The sequence below is a fragment of the Rhinoderma darwinii genome, chromosome 2 (genome assembly GCF_050947455.1).
Source record: "Rhinoderma darwinii isolate aRhiDar2 chromosome 2, aRhiDar2.hap1, whole genome shotgun sequence".
NCBI classification, from domain to species: Eukaryota; Metazoa; Chordata; class Amphibia; order Anura; family Rhinodermatidae; genus Rhinoderma; species Rhinoderma darwinii.
The window spans coordinates 379,948,596-379,969,281 of NC_134688.1; the positions used below are offsets into that span (position 1 = coordinate 379,948,596).

Below are 20,686 nucleotides of genomic sequence, written 5' to 3' on the forward strand. Positions count from 1 at the left end.
AAGGGGGGGGGGAGGAGAGAGAAAGCTGTCGGAGGGGGCCGGCCCCCTCTAACGCCTCAGATGCGGTGGTCGCAATTCCTGGCGGTTAGTCCCGGGTGTCAGCTGTAAATAATACCCACAGGATATTGTGTGCGCCAAACATCACCCCCCACACCCGGATGTAATGACACACCCAGGTGCGCAAAGGGGTTAAATAGTGCAGCATTTTATGTAAGCAGATTTGCATTAACCCCTTAGTGACCAGACTATTTTAGGCCCTCATGACCAAGCTATTTCTTTCATTTTTCTATATTTGCATTCAAAGAGTTATAACTTTTTTATTCTTCCGTCGACTTAGCTGTATGAGGACTTGTTTTTTGCGGGATTAGTTGTACTTTTTAACGGCACCATTTTGGGGTAGATCTCATTTTCCGATTAACTTGAATTAACTTTTTTTTTGGAGGAGGGGAATAGAAAAATTAAATAAATTCCACCATGGTTCTGTGCGTTTTAAATTCACGCTGTTCGCGCAGCGTCATAAATAACACAGTACCTATGTTCTATGGGTCGGTACGATTACAGCGATACTACACATGTAGAGGTTTTTTACGTTTTACTACTTTTACACAATAAAAACTCTTTTGAACTAAAATTATTTATTTTTGCATCGTCGCATTCCAAGAGCCGTAATTTTATTATTTTTCCGTCAATGTAGTGATAGAAGGCCTTATTTTTTGTGGCACGAGATGTAGCTTTGATCGGTAGTGTTTTGGGGGTACGAGGTACTTATTGTTTAACTTTTATTATTACATTTTTGGCGGGAAATGGAAAAAGACAGCAATTTCGCCATTGTTTTTTTTTAAGGTGTTCACGTTGCACTTTTGAATTACATATTAACTTTGTTTGGGTCATTACGGTCGCGGCGATACCATATATGTGTAGTTTTATTTATTGTTTACACTTTTACTAAATAAAACTATTTTTTAATGGGAAATTTTTTTATTTTTTTACTGTCATTTTTATTAATAATTTTTATTTCACATTTATTACTTATTTTATTAGTCCCACTAGGCGATCTTTAGATCGCTGCTATGATGCTTTGGTATACTTCGTATACCAGAGCATTATTGCCGGTCAGTGTAAATCTGACAGGCAATCTATTAGGACATGCCTCCAGCACATCCTAACAGGCATTATGTCCAGGGCAGACCAGGTGCCCTTTACCAGGCCTCCGGCTGCCATGGCACCCAATCGGAGGCCAGCGATTGCATTTGCGGGCCGCCGATGGGTGAGAGAGGGAGCTCACTCCCTCTGCAAATGATTTAAATGCCGCAGTCGGTATTGACTGCATTTGACGGGTTTAACTTCCGCAATCAAAGTAAGCTTCGATCGTGGCCGTTGGAGCAGGAGCACGGCTGTCATCAGACAGCGGAGCACGGCTGTCATCAGACAGCGGAGCACACGCTCCAGCCTTCACGGGACACCCATTCAGGACTTAGACTGGGCCGCTGTGAAAAGGAGGCAGCCTAGCCTAAGGCCCCTTAGTAACCACCGTGAAAAAGCGTATTGGTGGTCACTAAGGGGTTAATGGACACATTCAGCCCCACTAGGTGTAAAACTTATATTGCATGGTTTTCACAAACTGCTGAAATACAGCTTCTGGTCTCAAATATTTCAGTGCATTACCATTTATAGAGGACTGCATACGCGATGATACATCGCAACAACGGATTAGCTGTGACACTACAGTGTACAATTTGCCCAATTCAGCATACTGATATTTGATTGGAGGACCTGGCCCTTCATCCATTGCTACTAGCATAAAAGTTGCAGGCACATTGAGTTTCAGGAGCTGGGTCTTTTCCTGCATGCCTAAAGATAAAAAGGTACAGGTTATAGTAAATTAACTCTTTCAATGGCTGCTTTAATCAAACACGAAGAATGTTTTCTCTCACCAAGATTAGCATACATGACGAAAAGGTTGAAGTACTGTTGTAAATGACGTCCATGCTCGGACACTTCTCTTCTTAGAAGGTTCAAGACTGCCCTTAACAACTGATCACTCAGGCTCAAATTATCATAAGCCTAAGAAAGAAAAGAAAAAAAAAAAAAAAGGAGAAATCATAATAAAGGACCCAGGTTTGTTATTTACAATGTAGGGAGAAGTGCATAAAAGAACGGCTCTGCTCAAAGCAAAAATATATTTATATATACCTGACTTGATGGTCCAGGTGAGGCAAATGGTAAAGTACAGGGTCCATCTTGCAAAGAAAAATGTGCAATAAATACTACAAGTTTCGCAAAAGCACCTCTTACTTCAGCACTGGGGCACTCCAAAAGATATTCAGAAAAGCGATTTGGATAGGCAAAAAGAACACCATGTGCAAACCAATAGCGAACATTCTTACTATGGCGGAGCAAGATGCACAAAGCATCATACCTGAAACCAAGCATTAAAACAGAGTTAACACACATCTATAATCTGAATGAAAAAAAACAAAACAGTATATGAAAGCATTAAATGTCAACGCTAACATTATACATTCGATTGCCATGTTTGGTGGTTTGAAAAGCAGTCGGCTGCAATTGTCAAAGGGGTTGCCAGGATTAGAAAGTCCACACACACCACGCGACTCTGGTCTATGTACAGTATACTTGAATAAAGCTAAGCTGCAAGACCAGGCACCTTATTTGTTTTGGAAATTGCGGTCTGCTCCAATTGTCAAACTACCAAAGATGACAAATCACATGTACCGCATTAGTCGGGGACGCTTTCAATAGCTTTGCTAATGCGCCTGAACCTGCGTTCTTGTGGGACTAAAGTAGATTCAGTATAGAGTTGGTTTTAGATGGCCATTGATCCCACAATATATCACTGCGTATGGGTCATGGATTTACTCTGACAAAATGGTTATTAATGAACAAAAGGTATTGCCCCAATGTTTCATACATGAAGATTCAAACAAAGTGAAAAATAAAAGAAAAACAGAATTTTTGCAAGTAGTAACACCAATTTTGAAAGAATAAATCCATGGACTCGCATTTATCACTTGCCTACAAACCTCCTCAAAAAGAAAAAGAATGCATCTCGAGTATCTTTGTTACAATAATGTAAGGCTTCGTTTACATTTGCGTCGGGGTTCCGTCAGAGGAACGCACAAATGAAAAACAATAGCTTTCCGCTTGTATTACCATGGATTTCAATAGGAACGCTTCGTTTGCCAATAGTTTGTTCGTCTCCATTCCGTAAGGTTTATTTTATTTTTTAGGCGGAATTGATAGACTATGCTATTGATTCCGCCAAAAAAAAACAACTTAAAAACGAGTGCCGATCAACAAGACATCTCATTGAACAACGCTCATTTGCTCCTTTCGCAGGGAGCTATGATTGCTCGTCCCCATGCATTTACATTGTCGGCAGGACATCGGTTTACACAGGTAGATATACTGCCAACAACGATATCTTGTGCTGTGCATACAGTACGGTCAACCGATGAACGAGCGTTTGCTCGTTCGTCCAATGATGGTTGCCCTGTTTACACAGGGCTGTGATCAGTGAAGAGCATTTATATGAACGCTCATTTGCCCGATCACGGGCTTGTGACAGCAGTTCTAGCATGATTATATTAGAGGGTTGTTTTATTTATAGAGGACAGGTTCTTTCTACCACATATCAATTGAATGGCAAGTCTTATCTACCAAAGCCTCAGATGTGTTACATTATCTGACAGGTCCAGCAAAGTTAACAGAAAACATCCTTTTACCAATCACTGGCAGGCCCACGGACGACTTTCTTTGTATGGAATCCTGTTGTGAACAAGAATTTAGCAGCAAGCTGTATACTAATCATGGTTATTTCTTCTGGCTCAGGCATCAAATGTTCTTGCCCTGAAAATATACACACAATATACAAGTTATATAAACGTCTCAAAAAAAAAAAAAAAAAAAAAAAAAAAAGACTGCTTGTTTTGCCCATAGAAAACAAAACTTCATACACCTACACAGCATTGAAATAGAACATCTATTTTTAACTTGTGATCTGGTCTCCTTTCTCATCGCTGCTCTTTCATGAATGTGTTTCCAAATAATTAATAAAAAAATAAATAAAAAAAATGCCAAAAATAATAAAACAATTGAACCTAAATCAGGACTAAAGTGAAGCTTTGTAAATTACCAATTTCGGTCAACAACTTAAATTTTCACTTGAAGTGGAACTGCTCTTAGACAATATTTACAACGTTTTTCTCAGAGTATTTGCAGCCTAAGGTCACGTTCACAAAGTTTTTCGGCGCTGAATTTGACCATGTCTGAATCAGCGCTAAAAAACGCCCCAAACCTCCCCCTATCAATTTCAATGGGAGGCAGAGGCTTTTTATTCCCCAGGTGGCTTGTTAACCGGTTGTGGCATGCCCTTTCTTTGAGCGGTTTCCGCCTCTACACCACGATTGAAACCAAAAGGGAGAAAGCAAAAAAAAAAACACTCATCCAAATCCTTTTTTACTGTGGTTTTTAACTATAAGCCGCCTGCGTTTTTTGCATTCGCTTCAAACATAAATTTTTACAAAAAAAAAAAAAAAAGTCAAAATACGATGGTATTCCAAAATCTGTCTCAAATACCCTAAAGGAACTTTGAAGCAGACTTTTTCTGCGTGACAAAAACATCCATGTGAACATACCCTAAGGGCTTATGCACACGTCAACCTCCGAGATGTAAAGAGCCATAATACGGTGCATATACAGGTGTTTGGGCTCTGACTTCATACGGAAGTATACAGGTTTTTTTATTTTTGTCAGTTTCAGGCAAAATAATGGCATGCCCCTTTGTATGTATGTATGTATGTATGTATGCATGTATGTATATATATATATATATATATATATATATATATATATATATAAGTATTCTCCCCTAAAAACATTGCTTAGAGGGGAGACTGATGCTGTATGTACAGGGATAGAGAGATCAGCAGCACGTGGAGGCTGTGCGTCTTCGTAACAGGGAGAGCTCTGGCCTCCAAGCAATGCTGTTCATGCGCGGCGTTCACGGACAAGAAGAAAAAAAACCACATTACAAATCCAGTTTTCACAATACTGATTAAAGGCTATGCACAGCTTTGAACTAGACGTTTTTACAAAAAAAAAACAAACAAACATACATCAGTGTGTTTGGTGAAACGAGTAGTTTTTATTAAAAAATAGTTTTACTTTATGAGATATAGCCACTGTGTATCCAGTATACAGAGCAGTAGTATCTTGTGCAGAGACCTGAATTAGTCAGGTGAACGGCAAGGACTGGTTCAGCGAGAGTGGTTCCTGCGTCTGACACGCAGGATCGAATAGTTACCGATCACATCTAAGTTCATAACATAGACCCGCTGTCACTGAACCAGTCAGTTACCACAACATTAGTCAAATTAGGGATGTCACGATACCAGAATTTGGACTTCGATACCGATACTTTGTGTAGTATTGCGATTTCGATACCAAAATGATAATTTGCCAACAGTAATAAAAAAAAAGTTCTTCCATTTTCTGATGAGACACGAGGTCTCACATGAATAGTAATTAACCCCATCAGGTTTCTCAGTCATAATGGGTTAATATGTAAGGTACATGATGGGGTTAATTACTATTAATGTGAGGCACATGGAGATTAAATTCATCACACCTCGTGCCTTACGTTAACAAGTGAAAGAAATGTTATTTTTTTTATAGCGCACACATCATAAATGACGCCAAAAAATTGTTGTGCAGGTTATTACGGCCGCAGCAATACTGAATGTGTATTTTATGTATTGAGAATTATTTTCATGTTTATTGCAAAAAATGTGTATGCGTATTTTTTTTAAAATTAACATTACAATGTTTTTACTTTATTTTTAAACTTTAACCCCTTAATGACCAGCCTATTTTAGACCTTAATGACCAAGCCATTTTTTACGTTTTACCATCGTCGCATTCCAAGAGCTATAACCTTTTTATTTTTGCATCGACATAGCTGTATAAGGTCTTCTTTTTTGTATTTTTTAATAGCACCATTTTGGGGGACATATTATTTATTGATTAACTTTTATTATCTTTTTTTTGGGGGGGGAATAGAAAAAAACGTGAGATTTTGCCACTCTTTTTCGCGTCTTAAATCTACGCCGTTTACCATGTGATATAAATAACACAATAACTTTATTCAGCGGGTTGTTACGATTGCAACGATACCAAATTTGTATAGATTTTGTATGTTTTACTACGTTTACACAGTAAAAACGCTTTTTTTTCAAAATTATTTGTTTTTGTGTCTCCATATTTGAAGAGCCGTAACGTTTTTATTTTTTCGCCGATGCGGTTGTAGGAGGGCTTTTTTTTTGCGGGAAGACTTGTAGTTTTTATTGGTACCATTTTGGAGTAGATGCGACTTTTTGATCACTTGTTATCACATTTTTTTAAAGTCAGGATTCACAGAAAACAGAGCAATTTTCCCGATTTATAGTCGGGGTCGTTACGGACGCGGCAATACCAAATATGTGTAACTTTTTTACTTTATTTTGTTTTTTTAATAGTAAAGCATTTTGTAAGGGGAAAAGCTGGGTTTTTAATTTTTTTTAAATTAACTTTATTAAAACTTTTTTGTAACTTTTTTACCAGTCCCACTAGGGGACTTTAATATGCGATTCTCCGATCGCTATTATAATACACTGCAATGCTTTTGTATTGCAGTGTATTACTGCCTGTCCGTTTAAAACGGACAGGCATCTGCTAGGTCATGCCTGCGGCATAATCTAGCAGGCATTCATTACAGGCAGACCTGGGGGCCTTTATTAGGACCCCAAAACGAAAAGGTTACACAGCACTGGACTGCAAATGGGTGCACGCCTCGATAAGACCTGGTCCGCGGTCCTGGATATCAAGCAGACAAAGAATGGACAGAGGCAGCACTTCCAAAAAGAGCAAGAGCTATTTATTCACCCATGCGACATTTCAGTCCAACTGGACTTTTCTCAAGCATGCTTGAGAAAAGTCCAGTTGGACTGAAACGTTGCATGGGTGAATAAATAGCTCTTGCTCTTTTTAGAAGTGCTGCCTCTGTCCATTCTTTGTCTGTTTATTAGGACCCCGGCTGCCATTAGAGACACAGACACTCGGCGATCTTATCGCCGGGTGTCGGTGGGATGAGAGGGAGCTCCCTCCCTCTCTCCAAAACCATTCAGATGCTGTGCTTGCTATTGTGCACCGCATCTGAGGGGTAAAACGGGTGAGATCGATACTTATATCGATCTCACACGGCAGAGCAGGGACGCCCCCAGCTGCCTCTGGCAGCTAAGAGCAGGGAGATTTGACAGCTCCCTGCTGTTTACTTTATCCTGATGCAGCGCCGTAAAAAAGGCATATGCATCAGAATAAAGCCAGTTAGTGGCCGCCGTGAAAAGTCGTATTGGCGGTCACTAACGGGTTAATGTACTTCCATATATCTATATGCCAGTACACTAGCCTGTTACAGATAGTACACAGGCAGTTGTTAGGACATACCTAAGCATGCCCTAACATCAGGAAATCTAGTCAGACAGCCCTGGGGTCCTTCAATGGACCCTGGGCTGTCTGCCCATATAAGGTATGTCCCTCAATCGCGTCACAGGGATACCCTGCGACGCGATCCGAGGAGCATCTGCCCCTTCTCATTTTCCCCTTGAATGCTGCTGTCAGCTTTGATCGCAGCTTTCAGGGGAATAGCGGCGGAGATGAGAGGTTTCTCTGATCTCTGCCGTTAGAGCCAGGCTGAGGCTGTGTAATACAACCATTACCCCGCTCCTGACAACAAGTGCGCACGCAGTCAGCATGAGGTGATTCGGCCGGCGCTGCACTAATGAGCGGTGGCGCAGGCACGGAAGACATGGGGATGTTTGGCAGTACGCCCGCCATGTTGTCTTCAGTGCTGGCAATCATTAGTGCAACGCTGGTCGCATCACCTCATACTCACTGCGCGCACTTGTAAGGACTCAATAACGGGGCAATGGCTGTATTACACAGCCGCAGCCCTGCTCTCATACATTGATGTGTTACAATGCTAAGCTGTGCGGCGGCACAGCTTCTTTTCAAAATACATTAAATAACTATCGAACCATTTGAGGGTCCACGGTATCTAAACAGTATTGAAGTTTCGATGCATTGTGCATCCCTTAGTCAAATGGCAACAGGATCCAACTGTATAGGCCTTGAGTTTCACCCTGTTGTAGCAGCACACTTTTTTTGCAGTATGCAGCAAAATAACTCAACTGTTTGGAAAAATCATGGTGTGAGCCTAGCCTAAATGACGTACACAACATCTCCCTAATAGCTATGCTCGCCTTTCTGCATGGCTACGGGGCCATACAAAATACATGCCATGTGAATGACTATCTAAAAAATTACGACATATCTCAGACACACATCTGGCTAGGTATCTGTGGAGCAATATGCTAGCACATAAAACAATAGCTCAGAGGCAATCAGAAACAGTGAGCTACTTTTTGTAAAGTTGGGCGATCTAAAGCAAAAGCTAGATAATCGTTTTTTTTCTAACAAACAAGAGATGCCCCCTTAAAATTAAGCATGTCAGTCAAACGTGCCCCCTAAATAGTGTGTCAACTTAAGGACTTTAGAACTGTGTTGCCGCCCAATGCCTGCTTACCAGAAGCTAGCAGAATTTTAAAGCAACGCTTAGGCTTCGTTCACATCTGCGTCAGGGCTCCGTTCAGGCGTTCCGTCTAAGCTTTTCATAAAAACTGAACCATGACAAACAAAGGGAATCCATAGGTTTCCGTTTGCATCACCATTGATTTCAGTAGTGACGGATCCTGTGCAAATGGTTTCCATTTGTCTCCGTTGTGCAACGGTTCTGTCGTTTTGACGGAATCAATACTGTAGTCGACTGCGCTATTCATTCCAACAAAACGATCTCAATGGTGATGCAAACTGAAACCTATGGTCTCCGTTAGGGTTCCGTTCTGACGGAAAGCTCCAGCAGAACGCCTGAACAGGGCCCTGACGCAGATGTGAACAAAGTCTTAGGCCCCATGCACATGACCGTAAAAACTCCCGTAATTACAGGCCCATAGACTTCTATTGGCCACGGGTACCTCGCCGTATGCTTACGGGAAGGTGCCCGTGCCGTTGAAAAAGATAGAACATGTCCTATTTCAGGCCGTAATTACGGCACGGGCAGCCCATAGAAGTCTATGGGGCTCCCGTAATTACGGGTGACTACGTGTGTGCACCCGTAATTACGGGAGCGTTGCTAGGCGACGTCCGTAAATAGTCACTGTCCAGGGTGCTGAAAGAGTTAAACGATCAGCAGTAACTGTTTCAGCACCCTGGACAGTGGCTCGGTAGCCACAATATAGATAAAGCTGTAAAAAAAAAATTAAAAAAAATTCAAAATAAGACGTTCATACTTACCCAGAACTCCCTGCTTCTTCCTTCAGTCCGGCCTCCTGGGATGACGTTACAGCCCATATGACTGCTGCAGCCAATCACAGGCCAATCACAGGCTGCAGCGGTCACATGGACTGCCGCGTCATCCAGGGAGGTCGGACTGGATGTCAAGAGAGTGACGCGTCACCAAGGCAACGGCCGGGTAAGTATGAATTTTTTACTTTTATTACGGAAAGGGCTGTCCTTCTCTCTATCCTGCACTGATAGAGAGAAGGGCTGCCGATTAGTGCAGTGCAATTTTTCAGCCAAAAATGTGCCCGTAAATACGGGTGGAATACTGGCGACACCGGACCCATATTTACGGGCACGGGTCCGTAAATACTGGTGCAATACGGGTCGAATACGAGTGACCAAGGAACCGTATTTACAGGTGAACAAAAATACGGTCGTGTGCATGGGGCCTTACTGATAACTCAAGAGCCATCAGTGACTAATACATTTTGTGGATAAGCAGCCCTTAGTTACAATGTAGCGTTAAGTTGCAAATAGGCCCATGCAACTTCTCTGCCTGATTAACAGATAGCCCTGGAGTTACTGGCACCTAGTGCAGGATGCTAAATGAGAGCCAAAGTTAATCGAGATCTGCAGGTCACTAGACTAGAAACGACCACTTGGGCATCCCTGCCATCGCTGAATAGATTATAACGTTTACACCGATGTCAAAGAACATGATTTACAATCAATAATAAATTCTGATAAACTATTTAATTAACGTTTTTACACATCTTTTAAAACTCATTGCATAAAGAGACTTCTATTTAACGTCCGATCAAATTTTATTCACTATTTATACTGTAATATGAATGATAAAAAACATTCCTAAACAAAAACTGCACGGAATAATTAAGTCACTAGATCCCATAAAACACAAAAAAGCACCTAAAAAGGAGCTGTCCGGGTTTCTGCAAATAAATATTTTTTTGTATGATTAAAAAAAAGTTATACAAACTTTCCAGTTACTTTCTGTATAAATTCTTCACGGTTTTCAAGATCTCTGCTTGTTGTTACTCGGTAGAAACATTTATGGTTTACTTCCAGTGGATACAATTCTGTATGCAAACATGAAAACTACTGTATTTGCAACATTGCAAAGGAAAAATTAAATTTAAAAAATGACTACATTAGCAGAATATCCACTAAAAAATGTATGACGTTCTTATTTCCTGCACCACAAATGCTGTTTTAGCCTCTGCATTATGTCCAAGTGAGAGATACAGGGCCATAAGTATATATTCTATACAAGCAATACGATTATTTGTAAAACTATAGAAAAAAAACAACTTACCTGGGGGAGGGTTCAGGTAGACACTGTTACAAGTTAGTAATTTCTTTATGAACTGGAAATATTCTAAGCTGAACTGCATTCGGTTGTGCATGAATTGCACATTTTGCTTGCGTACACTCCGTTCAATAGCGGATGGCATCTTGATCTGATGGGGTTTTGAGGTGACTGTTAGTTCATTAATATATTTTAACAGTTCATTGTCCTTGTCTAGAGTGTCCATACGTTCATAAAAAAGAATGTAAGCATTCCACCACCTCTTCTGACGTCGGTATGACATTCTTTTCATCATGTGATCAAACACTTCCCCCATGTACTCGCCCCCAAAGCACTGGTTTTTCATTTCCTCATCATCATCCATTTTGCATTCTGTCACATCACCATCGTCAAACTTATACCAGCGGTTCTTTTCGCCATCACCGCCATTTCTTTGGATGATGTAAGAATAGTAATGACCTCCACTGGCCTGTCCGCTGTGCACCAACACCCCTACTAGCCTGTATTTTGTACTTCCAGCAGGCTCGTTTTCAGTTTGTTCATTGGGGATGACCTGATTTTCAGGGTTTACATCGTCCCCCTCCAATTTTGCTACACCAGCCACTGTGTATGGCTCCATATCTAGTTCTCGTGGAAACTCAAAATAGTCATTGAATTTAATTGCACATTCCCTTTCCCAATCATAGTCAAAGCGTTTCAGCTGGATGGCTAAAACAGGAGGCAGCTTCTTTATTAGCAAACGCTTCACTGTATCAACCTGAAAACACAAAAACATTTGTTAGAGATCTAATACACCTTTAGTACCAGTACTTATGTTACTATACACCTGGGTTGTCCTTTACAGAGAATGTTTGAGCATGCAGGGTGGTCCGCAAATCCAGATTCGAGAGTCTTTTGTACAGTGACATGCCCTGATCATACCAAAAGATGTGTTTCCTATGAAGGTCTAGATACGCAGTGCATCCAAAGAATTACAGTAACTAAGCCTCCCCCCTCCCCCCCGGCTGGCTTGAAGACCACCTTACACGATCAAGCATTTTTCTTGCAGCAAACGTATGACAGAGTAAAATAAATGAGTATTTCTGTATGCCCCATTTGGGCATATGAACGCCAACTCTTGAGGTCTTGGAAGTAGAACATGGTTGGCCATTTATTTGAATGGGCACCGTGTAATAAAACAATTTTTACTGCATTTGTTTTTACAGCTTACCACGATAACTTCTTACGTTTTTGTTGAAAATTAACTCACCTTTTTGTTGCATTTTTCACAGTGATAAGCATTTGCACCTTCCAGCAAGTCTCCCTTAACATATTGTTCCATTGAGTCAAGCAGGTTTTGGTGGTTTCTAATATCTACATTCAGGGTTGTAAAAGATTCTTCACATTCGTACCTGAAAAGTTAAAAGATCAAGGTTTCGAAGCCGGCTCATAAAAACAAATTGTGTGGGTAATAGAATAATGGACAGTGGAAACTGAAAAGTAAAGTAAGATCTTTATGATAAAATGCATACGAATCATAAGGGCTACGTATTAAAGTGTTAAAAATGAACTTGAAATCGTAAACTTACCTATGCGGGCATCCTTGGCAAATTTTTTGATCAGCAAAGGAACCTCCTAATACTTTGCTTAACATAGTTGTGTGACCTAATGCCTTTAAAGCTTCATCTAAACTGTCAACAAGAGAATTAAAAAATTCTAAAGCATCATGTTGCTCTCGAAGGTTAACTGGTTCTCCCCAAAGTCTAAGATGAAGAAAAAAAAATGTTTGTGAATATAAAAATATTGCCGTATTACTTTTCAGAATGATACATTAGAATGAAGTGCCCTCAGGTCCCAAGTAGCACTCACACAGCACAGCTTAGGGAATGGATTTATTTTCAGTCATTAGAAAACCGAGCAAGGATGAATGTCATCATGGGGCAAATCACAGACACTATATTAATGGACTTAGAATTTCCTAAAATTTATGATGTGACTTCATTGAAATTAGGCTTAACACACAACATCGAGGACCATTTCAACCAACCATCTGACGTATGCAACTGTATGCCTATAGACTGGCATGTCTGCCAATGGTAGACTTTGTATTGAATTTTTTTCTGCGCTCTTCAATACAGTGGAGGATGTGATGTTCCGGTCAAAAGGACAACCTTTGAACATACTTGTATATTAAATTGTAAAGTACTTTGGAGTGCCTATGACAATTCTTGGTATACATAAGAAATAAAAAAACATTTTTAATGACAAAGATAAAACCAGCTTTTCTACTATAGTAAGTGATGGTCTATTGCTAGAACATGCTATCCCTTCCTCATCAGTAGGAGTCCTCCAGAATGAAGAAGCTGCAGCACAGTTTAAAGGGAAGGTGTCACGAAAAAAAAATAAAAAATTCATATGTTTTTGCTTTTAGTATGTTAATAAATTTTATTTATTTGTGTTTTTGTGTTGTACTTTTTTCTAACTTTTACTTCTCTATGGGGGCTTTTTTTTTCATCTCGGTATGTGTCGATTAACGACACATACAAAGATGGAATACGGCACATACATCCCCATAGTGAATGCGAACGGGAGCCGTTTCATTCACTATAGCGTACGCCGTCTGTGTGGGAACAGCGCATGCGCCGCTCCCACACAGTCCAAAAAGAAGGTCTTCGGCCGAGTGACATCTGGCGACATTTTCATGTGGACCGGAAGCCGCGGCCGGACAGTAAGATGACTACTTCCGGTTGCGGCTTCCATCCATATGTTGAGAAGCAAGGACTAGGAGCGGAGGCAGAAGCAGGTAAGTTATGTTTGTGAATGTTCGTGTTATACTGTGTGATTAACACTGTATCTAATCCTCTTACACTGTGCATTCGCTCAAAAAATGGCGGCACACATTGTAGGAGGTTTGAACATTCAACCCCCTCCTTTCTCCTGGCACTAGTCAGGATAAAGGAGGGGGGATTGTTTGAGCACACTAGAGCGAGTGTGTATTCTCCAATTTTGCAGCATAAAGCAATGAGGTTGCTTTACCACATGCCAATTCTGCAATTTTGGGAATTGCTCCCTCTAGTGACCAGCACATGGAAATGTTATAAATTAGAATCTAATTTATAATATTTCCTGACTTGTGAAAAAATTAAAAAAATTAGAACAATGTGTAATCATATATATACTAACAGTTTAACTAAAAAAAAAAAAATATGTATTTTTTTTTTCTAGCGACACATTCCCTTTAAGCACTGTGGCTCATTCAGAAATTTCCCCTGCACAGAAGTCATTTTCCTGCTGTGCAGGGATCTTTATCAAAGCCTTATTCACTTGAATAGAGCAGTGTTGCTGTACTCTGCACAGAGGGTGGACAGAAACGCCATTGTGCTGAGACAAAGCCTTGAATCTCTTAATTTAATAGGATGAAGAGGGGTTGAGGATCCGGAGATCTGGTCCTCGCCAATTCCAATCTTCTGGCATATCCTAGCGATATGCCATAACCTTACAAAAGGAAATTACCCCTTTAATAAAACTTTTTTTTTTTTTTTTTGCATAAATGGTCAAACTTGACTTTCTATTGTAAAGAACAAAAAGCTTTGCCCTTCTGGCAATCAGTAAAAAGGCAGATACAAGGTCTACAATATGTGTACCACAGAAAAATTCAGCTAACCTAAACTGTTTCCAGAATCCTCTTGGGACATAGTACTGTAACCTAGATGCTGCCAAGTGGCCAAATATAACTTGCAGATGTCTCAGCACGCCAATATTGTATTCTTTTCTGTCTTCGGTTTTGCTCAGTGAGGGCTTGTCTTCATACTGGTGAGGGTAACCAAATACATCATCCCCTCGTGAGTCTACATTACTCTGTCAAGACAAAATCATTTTAATTTGAAATTCAGCTCTTATGCTTGTTTTGTAGTTAAAAATACATTTAAATTAAATAAAGTGTATAAAGACTTCATACAACCTCTCACTTAGGCCTCATTCACACGAACGTATTTTTGTCCTGGCGTAAATACGGGTCCTTGGTCACACGTATTCGACCCGTATTGCACCAGTATTTACGGACCCGTGCCCGTAAATACGGGTCCGGTGTCACCAGTATTCGACCCGTATTTACGGGCACGTTCTCGCTGCAAAATTGCACTGCACTAATCGGCAGTCCTTCTCTCTATCAGTGCAGGATACAGAGAAGGGACAGCCCTTTCCGCAGTAAAAGTATAAAAGTAAAAGTAATTCATACTTACCCGGCCGTTGTCTTGGTGACGCGTCCCTCTTTCGACATCCAGCCCGACCTCCCTGGATGACGCGGCAGTCCATGAGACCGCTGCAGCCTGTGATTGGCTGCAGCAGTCACATGGGCTGTAACGTCATCCCAGGAGGCCGGACTGGAGGAAGAAGAAGGGTGTTCTGGGTAAGAATGAACGTTTTTTTTTTTTTACAGGTTGATCTATATTGTGATCGGTAGTTTCTGTCCCGGGTGCTGAAAGAGTTACTGCCGATTAACTCTTTCAGCACCCTGGACAGTGACTATTCACTGTCGCCGCCTAGCAACGCTTCCGTAATTACGGGAGCCCCATAGACTTCTATGGCCTTCCCCGTGCCGTAATTACGGCCTGAAATAGGACATGTTCTATATTTTTCAAACGTCACGGGCACCTTCCCGTATGCATACGGGGAGATACCCGTGGCCAATAAAAGTCTATGGGCCCATAAAAACGTGCCGTAATTACGGGCGTTTTTACGTTCGTGTGCATGGGGCCTTAGGCTGGGTTCACACAGAGTTTTTTGCAGGCAGAAAATTGGACTCAAATTCCTCAGATTTTGCTCTGCCCGCACGCAGATTTTCGCCAGCGGCCATTGAGCGCCGCAGGCAAAAAAACGCCTTGAAATACGCTTTCTCTGCTTCCCATTGATGTCAATAGGAGGTCAGAGACGTAAAACGGCCGAAGATAGAGCATGTCGCTTCTTTTCCCCGCGAGCCGTTTTTACGAAAAAACGCCTCTGCCTCCCATTGAAATCAATCTTTTTCGCGTCCTAAGTATACGCCGTTTACCGTGTGGTATAAATAACACAATAACTTTATTCAGCGGATTCTTGCGATTGCAACCATACCAAATTTGTGCAGTTTTTGTTTGTTTTACTACTTCTACACAGTGAAAACACTTTTTTCAAAATGATTTGTTTTTGTGTTTCCATATTTGAAGAGCCGTAACGGTTTTATTTTTTCGCCGATGCAATTGTAGGAGGGCTTTTTTTTTGCGGGACGACTTGTAGTTTTTATCGGTACCATTTTGGAGTAGATGCGACTTTTTGATCACTTTTTATCCCTTTTTTTTTTTTAAGGTTGGATTCAAAGAAAACAGCAATTTTTTCAATTGTATTTTTTACGACATTTACCGTGTGGTTAAATAATGTAACAGCTTTATAGTCTGGGTCGTTACGGACTCGGCGATACCAAATATGTGTAACTTTTTTACTTTATTTTGTTTGTTAATAATAAAGCAGTTTGTAAGGGGAAAAAGCTTAAAAATCACGCAACTGTCTGCACAGCCCTATAGACTAATATAGGTCCGTGCGACGCGCGTGAAAACCACGCACATTGCACGGACGTATATCCCGTTCGTCTGAATAAGCCCTTATTAACCCCTTCGGGACTGAGCCATTTTTTTATTTTTACATTTTTCACTCCCTGCATTCCAAGAGACATAACTTTTTTATTTTTCTGTCAACAGAGTGGTGTGAGGGCTTATTTTTTGCGGGAGGAGTTGTAGCTTCTTTTGGTACCATTTATAGCTCCATATAATGTACTAGGAAACTGAAAAAAAATTGCAGGCTGAAGTTGGAAAAAACAGATTTCTCAATTGTTATTTGGGTTTCGTTTTTACAGCTTTCACCGTGCGGTAAAAAACTACAACATCTTTATTCTGTGGCTCAATACAATTACGGTGATGCCAAATTTATATAGTTTTTTTTTATATTTTACTACTAAAGACTGGAAAAAAAGTTGTGTCGCCACATTCTGAGAGCCATTACAGTTTTATTTCTTCACCAATTGAGCGGTATGAGGGATTATTTTTAGCGGGACTAGCTGCAGTTTTTATTGGGATTATTTTTCTGGTACGTAAAACGTATTATTTTTTTTAGAGCCAAGTTGACAAAAAAAAAAAAAAAGCTATTTTGGCAGTTTACAATTTTATTTTTTACTGCGTTCACCGTGCGCGTTAAATAACTCTATGTTGTAATAGTTCAGACTTTTACGGATGCATTGAAACCAGATTTTGTTTACTTTTTACATTACTTTAGGGGAAAAATCTGAAAAGGTTTTTTTTTAACTTAATATTTTTTATTTTTTCCCCACTACTAAACTTTTTTTCACACACTATTAGCCCTGGGGGCCTTCATTACGGCCCTTGGCTGCCATGACAACCGTCGTCACTCCTCGATCTCGTTGCCGGGGGGAGGGGTGGGCGATGAGCTGTCAAAGGGGGCCACCCCCTTCTTTCCCATGCCGCAGTCGCGATTGACCGCAGCATTTAAGGGGTTAAACAGTCAGGAACACCGCACCGCGATAGTCGCTCCTGGCTGTTCGGGCTTATTCAGACGAACGTATAATACGTCTGTGGAACGCGCGTGATTTTCAAGCGCCTCGCACGGACCTATGTTCGTCAATGGGGCCGTTCAGACAGTCCGTGATTTTCACGCAGCGTATGTCCGCTGCGTGAAACGCACGACATGTCCTATATTTGTGCGTTGTTCGTGCATCACGCACCCAATGGGTGCGTGAAAATCACGCGCAGCACACGGAAGCACTTCCGTGTGACGCGCGTGATTTGCGCAACAGCAGTAAAAAGTATGATTGAAAACAGAAAAGCACCAAGTGCTTTTCTGTTTACAAACATACTAACAGTGTCATAATGATGGCGGCTGCGCGAAAATCACGCAGCCACGCATCATACGAGGGTGACACACGGAGCTGTTAAGTACCTTTTGCGCCCGCAAAAGGCACACGCTCGTGTAAATCCGGCATTCGTATCGGGTGTCTGCTGTGAAACACCCGCAGAATATGGAGCGCGCTCGGAACACGTAATAGCATGTCTGGGTGTGCGAAGGGGTTAAGATATCGATTTGTGGTTCATCAGCTTAAAAAAATAAAATAAAAAATAAATTAAAAAAAAGACGTTCCCTGAGCATTGTTTAGACTAAATGCAATTGTATCCACTTCTCAGTTGAGAGCAGGATTATCTATGTACTGGTTTGCTGCCTCTGAATGTAAAGGAGAGCATTCTCATTCACTGACAGCAAACAAATCTTGAAAATGTGAAGGAATTGAAACAAAGTATATTATACTATTGGTGATAAAAAATAGATCAGTGGGATCCGACCGCTGGGACCCCCACTGATGGCCAAAACGGGGTCCTGCTTCCCCCAGCAGCAAGGCCACAGCCATGTGGAGTTAAATAGAGCAATGGTCGAGCATGCGCTCTGACACTCCAGTCAAAGTCTATGACACGGACAGAAACTGCCCAGTGGATAGGTGGTAAATGAGTATTCCATTACTTCCAAAAAAATAAATAAACAGAAAACCCCTTCTACGCAAGATCTAATACTATTACTACAGCATTTATTTTGTATTTTGCACAAATCAACTTGAAGACTTCTTAGAAAATGTGTTCAGCCTTGCTGACATTTGATCCATAACAATTTGTCAAATTTTAAAAGATTCCTGACATGGTCTCTTACTATGAAGACAAATGTAAAACGGCATACAGTAAGTCTCAGTGAGACTGAAGTTACACTTTAAATTGCTATTTTATCATGGTAAAAGAGAAACCGTTTGGAAGAAAACACAAAAGTGACAAATTAAATTATAAGGGCATTCCTTCAGGAATTTGAAGGCAGATTTTGCCCTGCCTGCACTTTCTTTGCCACGCTTTTCGGTTCCGGCCATTAACAGCCGCGGGGGAAAAAACACATCGAAAAACACTTTCTATGCTTCCCATTGATTTTAATGGGAGGTCAGAGACTGAACCGTGGGAAGAAAGAAAGTCGCATTTTTTTGCTCGCGGGAAAAACGCCTCCACCTCCTATTGAAATCAATGGGAGGAGATTTCGGACGCTTTTTGGTGAGGTTTCAGACGCGGTTTCAGCTTCAAATAAACTGTGTGAACTAGCCCTAAGACTTCCCAAATACTGTAAATATCACAAATAGAACAGCGGATGTATCTCAGTATTACACCTTGTTCTTATCTGCATCCGAGGCTCCGCTAGGAGCTTCTGTCGCAGAATCCTGGACAAAATAGCATGGCATACAGAGCTATTTTGCCCGGCAAAATGGCAGAAAACATTAAAGTCATTAGGTTTCTTTGGGCACCGTTTGTTTCGGTCATGCGATGCATCTGGCGCTTCTGTTTTCCCATTAATCTGACTGAGCAGAATATCGGAAATCGAAGTGCAGATGTGAACACGGCCTTAAGCCACTTACACATGGCAAAAATGGTGATGCAAAATACTGACCTGATTACGAAGCCAAAACCTGGATTGGAGCATAAACTGAAAAAGTATAATGGAAAGATATGTACTTCTTCCATGTTTTGGACCCACTCCTAGTTTTGGTTTCCAAATACTGATCAAAATAATGACCACAATACGGCCGTGTGAAAGTGGCCTTACGTGAAAGTAAGTTTTTACTTTCATTTCTGTAGAGTGAGGTCCAAATTCTCTTCTTCTCCGGAAGATACCAGCGGTGAGTGGAAACAGCTGATTAAATACAGCATCAGAATGGCAAAGTGCAGCCCTCTGCTCAGTCCTGCCCAGTATTCGGGGCGAGAATCAATTCCCCCAATTTCACTGCTTTATAGAACACAATGGGAGAATTGATTCTCCTAGTTTTATAATAAATTCGCCAAAAGTGGTTTTCAAACCTGATAAATTCCCCAATGCATCCCGATAGGTGACGAATCAGTGAAATGTAAAATCAGGCGAAAAAAGCCAGGAATCTGAACTTTACTAGGCTATTCTGTACCAGATCTGCTATGGAGGATCCTAACAAAGCCTCCGACGCAGATGTGAACACAGCCTCATCTATGGGCAACAGGATAGGCTATGTCAGGATCCTGTTGTTCAGAACAGAATAAGGAGTCTATTTTTCTGCAGATCTTGACAGAAACTTGTTAGACACTTAAGGCTCTGTTCACATCACATTTCGTTTTTCTGTTCCTCTGACGGAACAGAACGGAAAGACAAACGGAAACTAGAGTTTCCGTTTGCAATACCATTGATTGCAATGGTATTTTTTTTTCCGCTCAGTTGGTCCCTGTTGGCGTCTTTTTTGCTAGGGTTTCGTTTTTCAGAACAATAGCGCAGTACAGTATGCTATTCTTCCAGTCGGAAAAAACGGAAACCTAGAGGAACAGACGCCAACTGAACGAAAAAAAAAATACCCTTGCAATCAATGGTATTGCAAATGGAAACGCTCGTTTCCGTTTGTCTTTCTGTTCATCTGTTCCTATGATGGAACAGATGAACGTAAAGACGAAAAAAAGATGTGAACAGGGCCTAACAGTGACAGAAGCTCCATTGAAAACCTTTGTATCCATTAACGGATCCGTTTAAAAAGGAAAATATAAATAAATAAAATGGATGTTGAAAACTGATCGCTAAATGTGATACCTCATTGTCTTGTTTTTCATCCCCAGACATGTCATCATCTACGTCACTGCCGGTGCCTTCAATAGCAAGAATTCCATTTCTGATAGCAGGTATCATATACAACTGCTGGATGACAGAATTCATATAACATGTAGCACCAGCATTTTTTAGCCCAACAAAGCCCTTGGGGGGTCGTGGTCCAACTGGGGGAAGATATTCCCACTCTGTAAGTGCTTCACAACCTATATGGTGGAGAAAGGATCAAAGAACATAAAAATACTGACATTTAAAAAAAACACAAACAAAAACCCACAAACAAAACAATATTTAAAGGCATTTTAT

At 40.9% G+C, this 20,686-nt stretch overlaps 1 protein-coding gene across 4 annotated transcripts in view; it reads right to left on the reverse strand.

Annotated features, from left to right (window-relative positions):
• The window catches only part of USP9X (ubiquitin specific peptidase 9 X-linked), a 195,687-nt gene that overhangs the window by 12,070 nt on the left and 162,931 nt on the right, over window positions 1–20,686 (reverse strand). For all 4 annotated transcript variants that reach the window (XM_075853942.1, XM_075853941.1, XM_075853939.1 and 1 more), the window contains exons 31-39: window positions 20,366–20,586; window positions 14,364–14,557; window positions 12,289–12,462; window positions 11,970–12,111; window positions 10,727–11,477; window positions 3,744–3,867; window positions 2,194–2,419; window positions 1,935–2,064; window positions 1,666–1,851 (exon numbers count right to left, since the gene is read on the reverse strand). In XM_075853942.1, coding sequence (XP_075710057.1) covers window positions 1,666–1,851; window positions 1,935–2,064; window positions 2,194–2,419; window positions 3,744–3,867; window positions 10,727–11,477; window positions 11,970–12,111; window positions 12,289–12,462; window positions 14,364–14,557; window positions 20,366–20,586 — 2,148 coding nt within the window. The remainder of the gene's footprint in view (window positions 1–1,665; window positions 1,852–1,934; window positions 2,065–2,193; window positions 2,420–3,743; window positions 3,868–10,726; window positions 11,478–11,969; window positions 12,112–12,288; window positions 12,463–14,363; window positions 14,558–20,365; window positions 20,587–20,686) is intronic.